Source organism: Canis lupus, chromosome 12 (assembly GCF_003254725.2).
Source record: "Canis lupus dingo isolate Sandy chromosome 12, ASM325472v2, whole genome shotgun sequence".
NCBI lineage: Eukaryota > Metazoa > Chordata > Mammalia > Carnivora > Canidae > Canis > Canis lupus.
In genome coordinates, this window is record NC_064254.1 from 33260550 (window position 1) to 33274526 (window position 13977).

The window sequence follows — 13977 nt, forward strand, 5'->3', positions numbered from 1 at the left end:
TAAAAATTAGCTCATCTAAATGTCAGTATTACTGGCTATAAAAAATTACTCAAATGACTTATTAAAATTGTATTTATGTTTTAGGATTTCTTTTTTTTTTTAGATTTATTTATTTATTCATGAGAGACACAGAAAAAGAGGCAGAGACACAGGCAGAGGGAGAAGCAGACTCCCTGCAGGGAACCCCATGCGGGACTCGATCCTGGATCCTGGATCCCGGGATCAAGCTCTGAGCCAAAGGCAGATGCCCAACTGCTGAACCACCCAGGCATCCCTGTTTTAAGATTTCTACTTGTACCCAAATATAAGTCTATTAATATACATCTGAATTGAACTAACATGAAAGAATGCTATTTTCTAATAATCAGGAGCAATGCATTAGATAATACTAAAATACAAGAATAAATAACAATACCCAACACACATATGGCACATACTATATTCCAGGTACTATCTAAACACACACACACACACACACACACACACACACATATATATATGCTAGCTTATTTAATCTTATTAAGACTATTATTGCCCCATATTGCAAATGAGGACATTGAAGCACAGAGAAGTTGAGTAACTTGTCTGAAGTCATAAAGCTAGTAAGCAGTCATGCATGTTCCAGTTGTGTCATGTTTAGCCAGTAATGCATATTTTCAGGAACCTTAGAAACTGTTTCTAATTGCAGTTTTAAATATCAACATACTCACTAGTTGATTTTTAAATTATGACAGAGGTGGTCCAAGTCTATCTTGAGCTTTGTTTTTCCCTAGTTTTTGTTTTGTTTTGTTTTTTGAGGTTTTTTTGGTCATCTAGAAAATTGTGAGAAATGAGTGGTCAATTCCTACACCCACACACACACCCACACACATATAATTACATAGCTATATATAATATATAAATACATAATAATTTATCATTATAACATATGTAAATTACTTTATTTACAAAGTAGTTATATTTGGATTCACATCAGAAAGATAAGTAAAACAAAACATAAAGCAATGCTTACTTAACTGATACATACTTTTCAGGTGTTTTTATTTTTTTTTTAATTTTTTTGGGGGGATTCTATTTATCTATTTGAGACAGCACAGCAGGGGGTGGGGAATAAGGGGAGGGAGAAGAAGGCTCCCCGCTAAGCAGGGAGCCCTGGGCTCTATCCCAGGACCCTGAGATCATGACCTGAGCTGAAGGCCGATGCTTAAACCCACTGAGCCACTCAGGTGCCCCTCTCAGGTGTTTTTAAATAATCAAACAATACTTTCTATAATTTTATTTTATATTTTGCTGGTAAAGCTATGAGGTCATAGATGTCCTTGTCCACTTATTGCTTCAGTTTCTTCTGAACAGCCAATTTACTGTTCTTTTGGGAAAGCCTAAAATAACCTATCTAAAGCAAACTCCATCCTTCTACTATTTTCCTTTTTTTATTTAAGCAAAGCCCCTACCCTTTTGAAACAGTCTTTTCTGCAATGTATCATTAGTAGCTTTCCTTAATTAAAAGCTATTTATTATTTTAAAATTAAAGAAGCATTTAAAAGCATAAAATAATTTATATGATTTCTTTAAAAAATTGAGAAATGTTATGTTTTTGTAAAAACCATATATTTATTAAGTGTGTATTGCCTTTTTTGTTTGAACACAAAAGATCTAGTAAAGCTTTAAGGAAATGTTACTTTTAAGAGGAAATTATCTATTTTGATTAAGGTGTTAAAATTATAAACATTCATTAAATTTTTATAACAACTTATGACCCAAAAACCTTATTGCATTCTACAAATTACACAGTATAGTTATGGCATACTAGTGTCTCAGCATTGAGTATCAAAAGAAAGAAAGAAGATGAAGAAACTAGAACAACGTAGAAGGTATATTCTACATTGTAAAGTGTAAAGTGTATATTACATACGTATTTAGTGACACCTGTGGTGAAGCAGTCAAGATTACATAAAGAGGACCATGGGCATTCTTGCATTCTGCAATGAGGGCTCAAAAATAGCCCAATGAAAATCTATTGTTGGAATTGCAGAAACACCTTATTTTAAGATTTTCCCAAAAAACATCTGTTTAGCATCTCTTCACCAGCTATTGAGTTCTGACAAAGAAAATATAATAATTAAGGAGATTTCCTGCTGTGCTACTATGGCACAAGAGAATCTTTTCTTCCAGCAGATTACAGAGGTGTTTAATAATAGGTATCCATTGATTTGTAAGTAACATTTGTATTTTGTTTCTGAAAGTGTAGGAAAGAACCAGCATCAGCTAACATTTTGGGAAGCAAATTCTTTCAAATGTAAAATAATGAGTAAAAATAAGAATAGTGTAATATATTTTAGTATGTGTCAGTTTTAAAAGCACAGGGTTTTCTTCATCTCAGCACTATTAACATTTTGGGCTGGATAAATCTTCATCATCAGGGGTGGTCTTATGCATTTTAAGATACTTAGTAGCATCCCTAGCCTCACCCTACTAAATGCCAGTAGCACACAGCCTCCTCCATGCCCTCATCACTCCAGTCCCCCTGGTTGTGATAACAAAAATGTCTTCAGACTCTGCTTAATGTCCCTTTAGGTGCAGAGCCACCAGTTTAGAACTACTGCTTGAGCCAATTCTAGAGGGTAAATAGAAAATGAGTCAATATGAACTGCTTTAAAACCCATTAAAATTTTTAGGAAAAAAATGTGTTGCCAGAAGTATCAGGAAGACTAAAATAATGAAGATGAAAGTTACCATACCATTATAGCATTCATACAGAAATCATCTTATTATACAGTCCACAAAAATATTGAAGATGTATTTTAATCTCTTTCTTGGTACCTGAAAAGTAACTAATATACTCCGAAATTTTTTAGTTAAACGGGGAACTGTTGTTTTCCCAAGTTAGAAGTAACTTTTCAAACTAGGATTAGCCACTCGCAGGACTGAGTGAAGTGCTAACCCAAAGGCCGATAACTAGGTTATCTTGAGCAGGTAGCATCTGTGTAGGTGCAGAGAAGATGAACCTAGAATAGGACTCCCAGTAGAGACTTCAGACACTTTCATTAGCGAGACTTCAGTATAGCTGGGGCACTTGTGTAATTCGTACCAGCATTGCATCTCAGGGGCCTATCATGTTTCACTTTGAGTTTCTGCCCTGCTTAGCCAACATTGCTAGATAGGGATTAAAACCAAAAGATTCAAAGAGAGTCAGTCTATTTAACTAACTTGGGTCTTGGCTGATACAAAAAGCAAACCTTCCAGGCAGAAGCAGAAGCTCCTTGCAGAGATTCTGATCTGCTTCTACAAGGAAATGACACTCAGGTTGAGAATCACTGCTTCAGACTGAGTTCCTTTTTTTTAAAAAAAAAAAAAAAAAAAAGATTTTATTTTTTATTTATTCATGAGAGGCAGAGAGAGACACAGGCAGAGGGAGAAGCCTCCATGCAGGGACCCCGACATGGGACTCCATCCTGGGTCTCCAGGATCATACCCTGGGCTGAAGGTGGCGCTAAACCGCTGGGCCACTGGGGCTGCCCCAGACTGAGTTCCTTGAGGGAAGTGTCTGTCTCTGCGGGTTTAGGCAGCTGGGTGGAATGGAAGTATGCAAAATCAGTAAATATTAGATGAGGGTATTTCTAAGAAAACTGTTAATTCTCAGATTCCCTAGCAACGAAATAAATAAAATCAAAGATCCTGACACTGATATAAATATACTATACTATCATTTCTAAATGTGATTCCTAAGACAGTACATTTTAAATTTAGTAGTCTAATTTTAATAAATTTTTCAATAAGATATTAATACTAATATTGTGCTTTTGCATGGAAGGGTTTTTTTTTAAATAGAAGTATGATTAACATACATTGTTACATTAGTTTCAAGTATGGAAAGTCTTAAATTACTCTTGAGGGTAAATAAATGTGTACCAGTAAGATCTCTGCTCTAGGGACACATAGATAATTCCCAGAGTAGCACTAATGTTACATTGATTTCAAATGATGCCAAAAGTAGAATTAATTTGTCACGAAATGTAAGGATGAAGGGAAAAAATCCATTTTTAGTAATATTTTTCTAAAATATCATTTTAAATGTTTGTGTAATTGTATATTATAGACATTGATTATTTCATTTATATCCCTAGAATTTTGTATATTCAAATTGCCCCAAGTGTTATCTTCTCATTGAGAAAAGGGAGGAGATAACCTTATATTTGATATAGAGACTGTAAACAGTCTCATCTACCTGTGTGAAGGTCTAGGATCTTTCATTAGGATCATAAATTCTGAGAGGGAAAGGAGCATCTACAAAGGCTTCCTATATTCTGGATCCACAGTAGTCCCCACAATTGGCCTGTGAGACAGAATCTGAATTCCAGTAGGCAAAAAGTATCAAAATTTTACTCTGGAATGTTCCACAACAAAATTATATGCCCTCAAGTAAATACCCCAGTTCTAATGTATTGTTGTTATTGGTTTGTATCTTATTTAATGACACATGATTTTTTATTATTTATTTATTTATTATTAGAGCTACACATTACGGTTAATAAGGTGGCCAGGAACCTGGTTTCAGTACTTAAGTGAGTTAATTCAATGTATCACAAACCCTAAATTCACCTAATTTACTAAAAAATAAATATGGAGGGACTGAAGTCAGGTGGATGGATCATAGAACTCATTATTATTATTGAAAAATCTAAGTACGTATCCTCTTAACATTATACAAATAAGGAGTAAATAGTAATATTAGGCAATAGTCAAATGAAAACTTAAGTCAGCTTCAAATGATTTCATTTGAAATCATTTTATTTTTATGAAAGAGTATAATTTTTTTCTTTGAGAAATAGTCCTAAATATTGAGAAATATCCTCTGGAAAGTAAGAAAGTCATAAAATACTTCCTATAGAATTTTAGCCCACCATATCTAATCCCTCCAGTACCTCCACACCACCACATCACAATCCTTGCCTCACTCAGTACAGACATTTCTCATACCAGCACATAAACTGTATACAGTGAAGGTAGGGGTTTTTATAGATAATATATAGAAATTTGGCAAAAGAATTCATCTGATGTAAAATCCATAAATTTATGGCACCTACGTGGCCCAGTCAGTTGAGTTTGGGACTCTTAATTTCTGCTCAGGTCCTCAGATCAAGAGCCTTTGGCCTCATGGAGTTGGCTTCTCCCTCTCCCTTTGCCTTCCCCCTCCCTGTCATTTGTGTGTGGACTCTCTCTCTCCCCCTCTCAAATAAATGAATGAATGAATAAAACCTTTATTTATTTGAGAGGGAGAGCCAGCACCTAGTGGGGGGAGGGACAGGAGGAGAGAGAAGCAGACTCTCCACTGAGCAGGGATCCCGAGGCAGAGCTCCATCCCAAGACCCTGAGATCATGACCAAATTCAGAGGCTTATCAGACTGAGCCCACCAGGTGCCCCTATAAATAAATTTAAAAAAATTTTTAAAGCTATAAACTTAATACTATTGAGGAAATTAAAAATTTCCTGTCATATAGTATACTACTAAGTTATTTTAAATCTGGCTAATTAATCCGGTTGCATTATAATTCAGTATTTTTTCTTTATAGGGCTTCATTATTTCAAAAATGTTGTGCTAGTGGGATCTCTACAGGATCGCTATGTTCCTTATCACTCTGCCCGCATTGAAATGTGTAAAACAGCATTAAAGGACAAACAGTCAGGTAACTAAATAAATTGGAAGTATTTCATCTCCATTTGTTTCTCTGACAGTGCATCCCATAACATTTTTTATATGTCAGTTGATCACTTTTATTATTATTTTAAATGCCTGCTTATGACTGAATCATTATTTTATATGGAGTTCCCTATACATTAAAAAAAAAAAAAGTATTTCAAACAGTTGTAACTACACCTGAGCTTTTTCCCAAATTTTTTTTGTAGTCACTTTCTTCTTTCTTTCATCTTTCTTTCATTTTACTTTCTTTTTCACCCACTGATGTTAACAGCTATCCTTCCTCTTTTTTTTCTTCTTTTCTTTTCTCCTGCCATGTGAAATGGTTTTGCCAATAAAACAATCATCTTGGGAGGCCTGGGTAGCTCAGTGGTTGAGTGTCTGTCTTTAGTTCTGGGCGTGAGCCTAGAGTCCCAGGATCGAGTCCCACGTCGGGCTCCCTGCAATGGAGCCTGCTTCTCCCTCTGCCTGTGTCTCTGCCTCTCTCTCTCTCTCTCTGTCACTGTGTCTCTCATGAATAAATAAATAAAATCTTTTTAAAAAATCATTCTTTTGAAAGAGTTCTTTTCCTAATTATAAATGCCCTTCATTTTGCTGCCTCAAAAGTAATCTGTAGTTTAATTTCCTCTGGATTATTGGGATTGGTGATTATGGTAATCATCATGCTGCATGATCTGCTGTATCTTGCTTTTAGTCAAAGATGGAAGCAAAGACTTATTTTACTTCAATAAAGTAATAAAGATTTTATATATTTATTCTTTTGTTATTGCTATCTTGAATAACAAAAGAAATTTAAATCATAGCTAATTAGAACCAGGAGATTTGCATCCTATTTGCTTATTTTATTTTTTTAACTTTTTAACAAATTTTACTTATTTATTCATGAGACACACAGAGAGAGGCAGAGACCTAGGCAGAGGGAGAAGCAGGCTCCCTATGGGGAGCCCGATGTGAGACTTGATCCCAGCATCCTGGGATCATAACCTGGACCAAAGGCAGACACACAATGTGCCCTGTTTACTTATTTTATAATTGAGATGCTAAGTGGCTGATCCAGAGTCACTGGCGATTAATTAATTACAGGATTAGGGCAAGAACTTGGTTGGGTGTCCAACCTCCCATATTTGCTCAGTTCCTTTTTTGGAATGAGGGTGATTTTTAAGCAAACTCTTAATTCTTTGCTTTTTCCACATTTTAACAGTAAACAGTCTCTTTAAGCAGGGAATCTCCCTTATACACATTTGTATTGGCATTGTCTAACATGATGCCTGGCACATACATAGTAGGTACTCTATTCATTTAACAAATATTTTTTTAGCGTTTCGTGACATCAGAATAATTTTTTTATTGTTGTCAACTTCTATAGGAACTTAGGGGAAAATTCAGAAGAGATTTAACCTTCAGATGGGTCATAGAAACTAGAGAAATGTGCTTGTTTTAACAGATTCTGTGCCACGGGGGGACAGGGGGGATCTAATCAAGACAGGTTTGGACTACTTCTATATAAAAATATTTTTCAAGTAGCATGTAACCAGAAATCCAGCTTGATTCACAGTGAAAACTAAGAGAAGAGGTGGGAGTTTTCTATGAATCTATCTGATGTGTTAATCTCTGTCTTTAATAGCTCTCTCTTCTTTCTCTAAATGTACTTCTATACACTTTTCCCTTCTCATGATTCCTCAGAGAGAAACCCTGCCCCTCCTTAGAAATGTGATACTTGCCTATAAAATCCACAGGTCCATGGATATGTGTTAGCACTCATCTGTAGTTAAGCATTAAAAACTCTTTCGCCCCTTGTAAGGCAGTTTGTGCCTTTATGTATATCTAACCTTCATCTTTAATGCTGAGAATGACCTCAATAAGTTCATTGTCAGGATTAGCCAAAAAGAGGGAGAAACAGTTTTGAGATTAAAAGCAAAACCAAGCATTAAATAAATCCTTAGACCAAAAAAGGATCCTGTCTGATCTTGAGCCAAACTTATATTGTTCTTCTGACTATAGGAAGTTACTGATTTTTTTTTAGAATAATTTGGAAATATGTTGGATAATGTTGAATGCCTCTGAAACATTTTTAAAGTACTTGCTATAGGTTCAAGTTTTAAAAGTTCTAAAAGGCAAAATGTCTTTTTTTGTGTGTGTGTGTGTAGCTGACACTCAATGTTACATTAGTTTCAGGTGTACCATATAGTAAGTGATTCAGCTTTTCTTTTTTTTTTATAATTTTTATTTATTTATGATAGTCACACAGAGAGAGAGAGAGAGAGAGAGGCAGAGACATAGACAGAGGGAGAAGCAGGCTCCATGCACCGGGAGCCCGACGTGGGATTCGATCCCGGGTCTCCAGGATCGCGCCCTGGGCCAAAGGCAGGCGCTAAACCGCTGCGCCACCCAGAGATCCCTGATTCAGCTTTTCTATACATTATGCTATCCTCACCACAAGGGTAGCTACCATCTGTCACCATAGAACACTATTACAGTATCACTGACTATTCCCTATAATATATAAAAGGCAAAATGTCTTAGCATGGCTATCTTATTTTCATAATAAGTTAACAAGTCATAAGTGACCTAATGTTGGATAAAATTATTTACTCTGTTATATTCATTGCTTTGAATTAAAAGAATCAAATTTATAAGAATTTATAATAAATGTATTAGTTTCACTTGGCTAGGTAATGTGGTTATTTGTATTTTTTATAGAACAGTCTCAAAAATGATAGTCCAAAAAAAAAAAAAAATGATAGTCCAAGAAAAAGAAACCTTTTAAAAGACATTCTTCTGGGATGCCTAGGTGGCTCAGTGGTTGAACGTCTGCCTTTGGCTCAGGGCAGGATCCCAGGATCTGGGATCAAGTCCCACATCGGGCTCCTTGCAAGGAGCCTGTTTCTCCCTCCACCTGTGTCTCTGCCTCTCTCTGTGTGTCTCCCATGAATTAAAAAAAAAAAAAAAAAAAAAAGACATTCTTCTGCTTTAAATAGAAATAATATGACTAAATTTTATAAATTATATAAAAGTTGGCATAGAATTTTTTCAGTTATTCATGTAAACTAATTTTCTTGTTTTCTGTTTGTTCCATAGGACAAATCTATTCAGAAATGATCCACAACTTGCTTCGCCCAGTTCTACAAAGCAAGGAGTGTAATTTGGTTCGATACAATGTCATCAATGCATTGCCCAATACAGCTGATTCACTCATTGGGAGAGCTGCACATATAGCTGTTCTTGATTCGGAAATATTTTTAGAGAAATTCTTTCTGGTTGCTGCCCTCAAATATTTCCAATAGGATAAAAACATTGTTAGAGACTTGATAATTACCTCATTCAACAATGATTCAAATAATGTATTATATTAAACTGTAGAGGCTGATAAGTTCTAAGAAATATTTATACCTTTTTATATGGAAGATAATTTATATCATCCATGTTTAGAGCTTTTTAAACATCAACTTTCCTTTCTAGGTAATGTGGCTGTGCAATATTTTTTTAATTTTATCTTTTTACTTTTCTATTACTTTTTCATATATTTTGCTACATAAGTATTTCAGTGAAACTTTAAGCCCATATGTATATCTGATTGTTTATTATTGGCTTTCCACAATCCTTACATCAGACACATCCTGTTAGAGGCCATTTATTGCAAGAATAGCATGGGATTTTAAATTTTCTAGTATTGGGGTATTATTTAGTTAATTATACATTTTACTTTTAACATTTTACTATGTTTTAACTGGAAATAAAATTATGGCTGCTAAAGTATATTTTTTGAAATCAACTCTAGCCCTGTCAAACCAGGTAGTTCATAAATGACAATGTTATAAAAGTTTTCTATAAAAGTCATTACTGTTGCTATTAAACATATGTCATGCTTATTAAAATATATTTTCTACTGGTGATTTCAACATTATTTCTCACATTGACTTTTATTACTGGAACTTTTTCATGTTCATGTTAGCAGCATCTAGAAATTTTTGAATGTTGAATGCCCTCTGCTTTGATTTGGTTGGAATTTTGCTACATTTGGTAGTGTTGCTTGAACTTTCTGACTACATTTCTTTAACTTTTTTCATGGACTTTCTTGTATGTAAATAATACTTAAGTGTTGAAATTTATGAAATACTTTTATGAATTTAGATAATTTTTAAATATTATTAAAATTTGTTGAACTAAAAAGTAATGTAAATAAAAGAATTCATGTTAAAAATGGAACAAAATAATTACATGTTTGGTGATAGAGATGCAAATGTTTTTGATATATGGAGATGTTAAGTCTTTTGACTTTCCTAAAGGTGCTGAATAGCATTAAATTCACTATTTTCCTTTCCTATTTTACTTGTGAAAATAATAATGCACTAAGGATGGATAGGTCTGTTTGCATTTGCCAATTGTGATGGACAGAGGTTTTTGTAAGTATGTGTTGTATAATGCATGTTTTATTTTTAGCATTGTGTTATTATGGCCTCTGGTGTTAATAAATGAACAAATGACTATCTGGAGGAACAGATAAACCACTTGCTTATTTTCAGAATACTAGGGGTATATTTTTATTTATAGTTGGATAGACTATATTAATTGTATAGACCAGCATGATTATATAACTTACAGCCTTTGTATTTTTATAATTTATGTCTTTTCCATATATTAAGTAGTTAAAAGGTATTTCACTGGCTCTCCATAATTCTTTACTTTGTAAAAGTATTTGAAAATCCAATGAATTGACTAAGCAATAATATACCAAGTACATTATAACTGGAAAATATAAATATATGCATTAACTACCACATATTTTTGCCACACACATTTTTCATCTCCACATACCTTGGCCCTGAGTTTGAAATATGCTTATTCTAAGTTTGTATAATAATCTTCCAGGTTTATCAAAGGATTCATTCTTACTCATAATCATATAATTGTATGTGACGGTAAATTATTCGTATGACATGGCTTATTGGTTGTTGGTTGCTTTGACACAGTTTTCAAAAGCATATCAATGATCATAGTTTAAAATCTAACAGATTTCACTTCTCATTTACCAGGGAAACTATCATATATTTACTTCCAAATGCAGATTGTAGGAGTGGATTGGGGTCCTGAGGGAAAGGGGAAGTGATTGTCTGAAATAGTATAATTGACTTCTAGAGCATGAATCTCATTAAAGTATATGCCCGTAAGAATTCTTGTTGCAAAAAACAACAACAACAACAATTATGATTAAGTTAAGCAGAAAAAATTTGTTGGAAGAATGTTAGGTAACTCATGGAATTGTTGGAAAAGCTGGAGAATGAACTTTGGAAAACAGAAGCCAAGGGAAGCTAAATGACCAAAATCATAGCTAAGTTCTGACCTCAAGAAGAACTAGAAGTTTGTGTATACATCTTCTGGCAGTGGTGCCTCTGAAAACTGGATTCCAAACACTTCTGTCATCTGAATCACTCATTCCAAATCCGAATCTGATAGGAATGTCCTACTGACGAAAGTTATTCTTTTGTTTTTTTAAGATTTTATTTATTCATTCATGAGAGACACAGAGAGAGACCGAGACATGGGCAGAGGGAGAAGCAGGCTCCCTGCAAGGATCCTGATGTGGGACTCAATCCCAGGACCCCAGGATCAGGACCTGAGCCAAAGGCAGTTGCTCAACCACTGAGCCACACAGATACCTCTGACCAAGGTTATTTTTGTACCAGCACTCAGGCTTCAAGCATCAAAGATAGCAAATATATTTGACTTCAGCTTCCATAGTAGAAGATGAGACCATTTCTCTCACCAGATCCACAAGTATATGAAATGAGTGTGATGACTGAACACCCAAAATAAAAACATCAGAGATCTACTGTAGTCCCATCTCTTTCCAACATTTACATATAACACTCCTCCCATATGTATGCATTTGCATAATACATAATACTGTATTATCCCTCATCCACTTTCAAGTCCAGAATCTCCGTATGATGTCCCCTCCTCTAATTCTGTAATGATCTTATCTCAGTAGTATGTAACCCATAAACAGAATCGTGACCTAACCACTACTACATCTATATACAACATAGGAAAGAAAAGGGAAATTATTAAATACATAAGCATATATATGTACCAGTGAGGAAGAAAATATAACTAGAGCAGGGCTTTGCCAGCATCCTTGCTGATAATTACCTGAGTTACTAAAAATACAAATTTCAGGGAAGCCTAGGTGGCTCAGCGGTTGGGCGGCTGCTGTCAGCTCAGGCCATGATCCCGGGATTCGGGATCGAGTCCTGCATCAGGCTCCTACAAAGAGTCTGCTTCTCCCTCTGCCTATGTTTCACCTCTCTCTGTGTGTCTCTCATGAATAAATAAATACATTTTTATAAAATACAAATTTCAGAACCCTATTATAGACAAACTGAAACAATATCTAGGGTAGGATATGGGGAGCAACATGTTTTGTCCCAAAGTCTCTGATTTATGTTAAAATTATGCTAAATACAGTCCTCAATTCTGCCACTGGCCATGAAGCTAGATGGTTATGACTTCTCACCACTGCCACTTATTCCCTGTTTCCTTTGTATTTGAGGATCTCAACTGGATGAGATTTACCTAGTGCATGTTCCAAGGATCTGAGGCTTGAGTGGTCTTGCCTATACATGGTTGCAAATGTTTGCTTAATTTTTATAATTCAAAATGGTATTGTGAGGAGGTATTCCAGGAGATATGATTTCCCAAGCTCTAATCAGACTCCTCTTTCTACTCCCATTTCTGTGGTCATCAGGGCCAATCACCCCAGCTACTGCCATAACCACTTTTTCTAACTCCTTACCTAGAGGAACGAGCTAAAATGACCAGGTTACAATTCCCAACTTCAATGCAGAGGAAACATCATGTCCCCTTATATCCCACTCTGGAAACAAAAATTAGTACACCAAAAAAATCTGGAATCTTGGAGATGGATGGTAAACACAGTTGAGGGTCTAAGATTTTATCCTACTTATAGGCTTGCTTGCTAAAGGACAGGAGACTCCAGAGTACAAAAGACTTTATTACAGCAAAATAGCCAAGCATCAGCATATTTGCACTAGTTCCTGGAACCCCACAGTGATGGAGAGTGGCAGATGACACCTGTACACACATTGGGTTGCATCACAGGAGAAAAGTCCAGGGCCAAGGGCCAAGCGTTTTTTGAGCAAGCAGCAAACAAGCCAGTCTCTTTTCCCCCAAAGGGAACGGCAGTTCTATTGTAGTAATGCTATATTTAAATGCCCATATGACCAGCTACAGAAATTGCTGTTTCAGGAGATAGATAAGCCTTGCCATTGGTATACTCAGCAGTAATATGCAGGGAGGCCCAGGACCCATGGCAGATTATTTCTCCCCACAATGGTGAGCAAAATATATGAACAGTGTATCATGTACTCATCCTTCTGCTACTCTTTGGATCCAGTTATTCTGTCCATAGAAGAGATAACACTGAAATTGTTAAGTCATTGGAAATATATGCCAAGTCCTTTAGGACAGCATCCCAAAGTGTATTTTCTCATCCTGTTACAAAAGTAAATCTTTTGGGGATCCCTGTGTGGCACAGTCAAGTGTCTGCCTTCAGCCCAGGCCATGATCCTAGGGTCCTGGGAACCAATCCCTCCCCTCCACCTTGCATCGGGCTCCCTGCTCAGTGGGGAGCCTACTTCTCCCTCTCCCTCTGCTGTTTCCCCACTCATGCTCTCTCTCACTTTTAATCTTAAATGAATAAAACCTTAAAAAAAAAAAAAAAGTAAACCTTCAGTAGAGCTGTCCTTTATAAGACTGGTTGCTTCTGGTCTGATGGGATATGTGATAAGGCTTGCTAATGCCACAGGCATCACTACATTTTTCACAGGAGAGTGAGTTCTTTGGTAAGCACTTTTGTATGGGATGCTATATAAGGTGTATTTAGTATAAGGTATTCAGTAAATACACAGAACGTATAAAAGAAGCATAAGTCACAGAAACCAATCCAAATGCAGTATAATTGTTACTATACAACAAGTTGCTACCTCCTTCATTATAGTAGGGTTCCATTGTAATCAAACCTGCCACCCAGGCTAGCTACATAGTCCTTTATCAGGGGGACAGATTGTTCACTGCAAGTAGTGGTGCTAGCCAATCTGTCTTGGCAGGGAAAAAGACTATGTTAAAAATCTATGCATGTCTCTGTGCCACTGTGACTAGCGGACAGTGGTAGGGGAATGAGGCTGACTGATATCTATGAAGAGGTTCACTGTGGTCTCAAATGGTCTTCAGTGATCCCCATCTGCTGGTATTCACCCTTTGT

At 35.8% G+C, this 13977-nt stretch overlaps 1 protein-coding gene across 15 annotated transcripts in view; it reads left to right on the plus strand.

Annotated features, from left to right (window-relative positions):
- Positions 1-10201, plus strand: part of FAM135A (family with sequence similarity 135 member A) — a 132602-nt gene extending 122401 nt beyond the window's left edge. For 14 of the 15 annotated variants that reach the window (XM_025444975.3, XM_035697421.2, XM_025444980.3 and 11 more), the window contains 2 exons: positions 5572-5685; positions 8775-10201. In XM_025444975.3, coding sequence (XP_025300760.1) covers positions 5572-5685; positions 8775-8980 — 320 coding nt within the window. In that variant the 3' untranslated portion in view covers positions 8981-10201. The remainder of the gene's footprint in view (positions 1-5571; positions 5686-8774) is intronic. The other variant, XM_025444978.3, reaches the window with a different exon arrangement.
- Positions 10202-13977: the final 3776 nt, after the last annotated feature.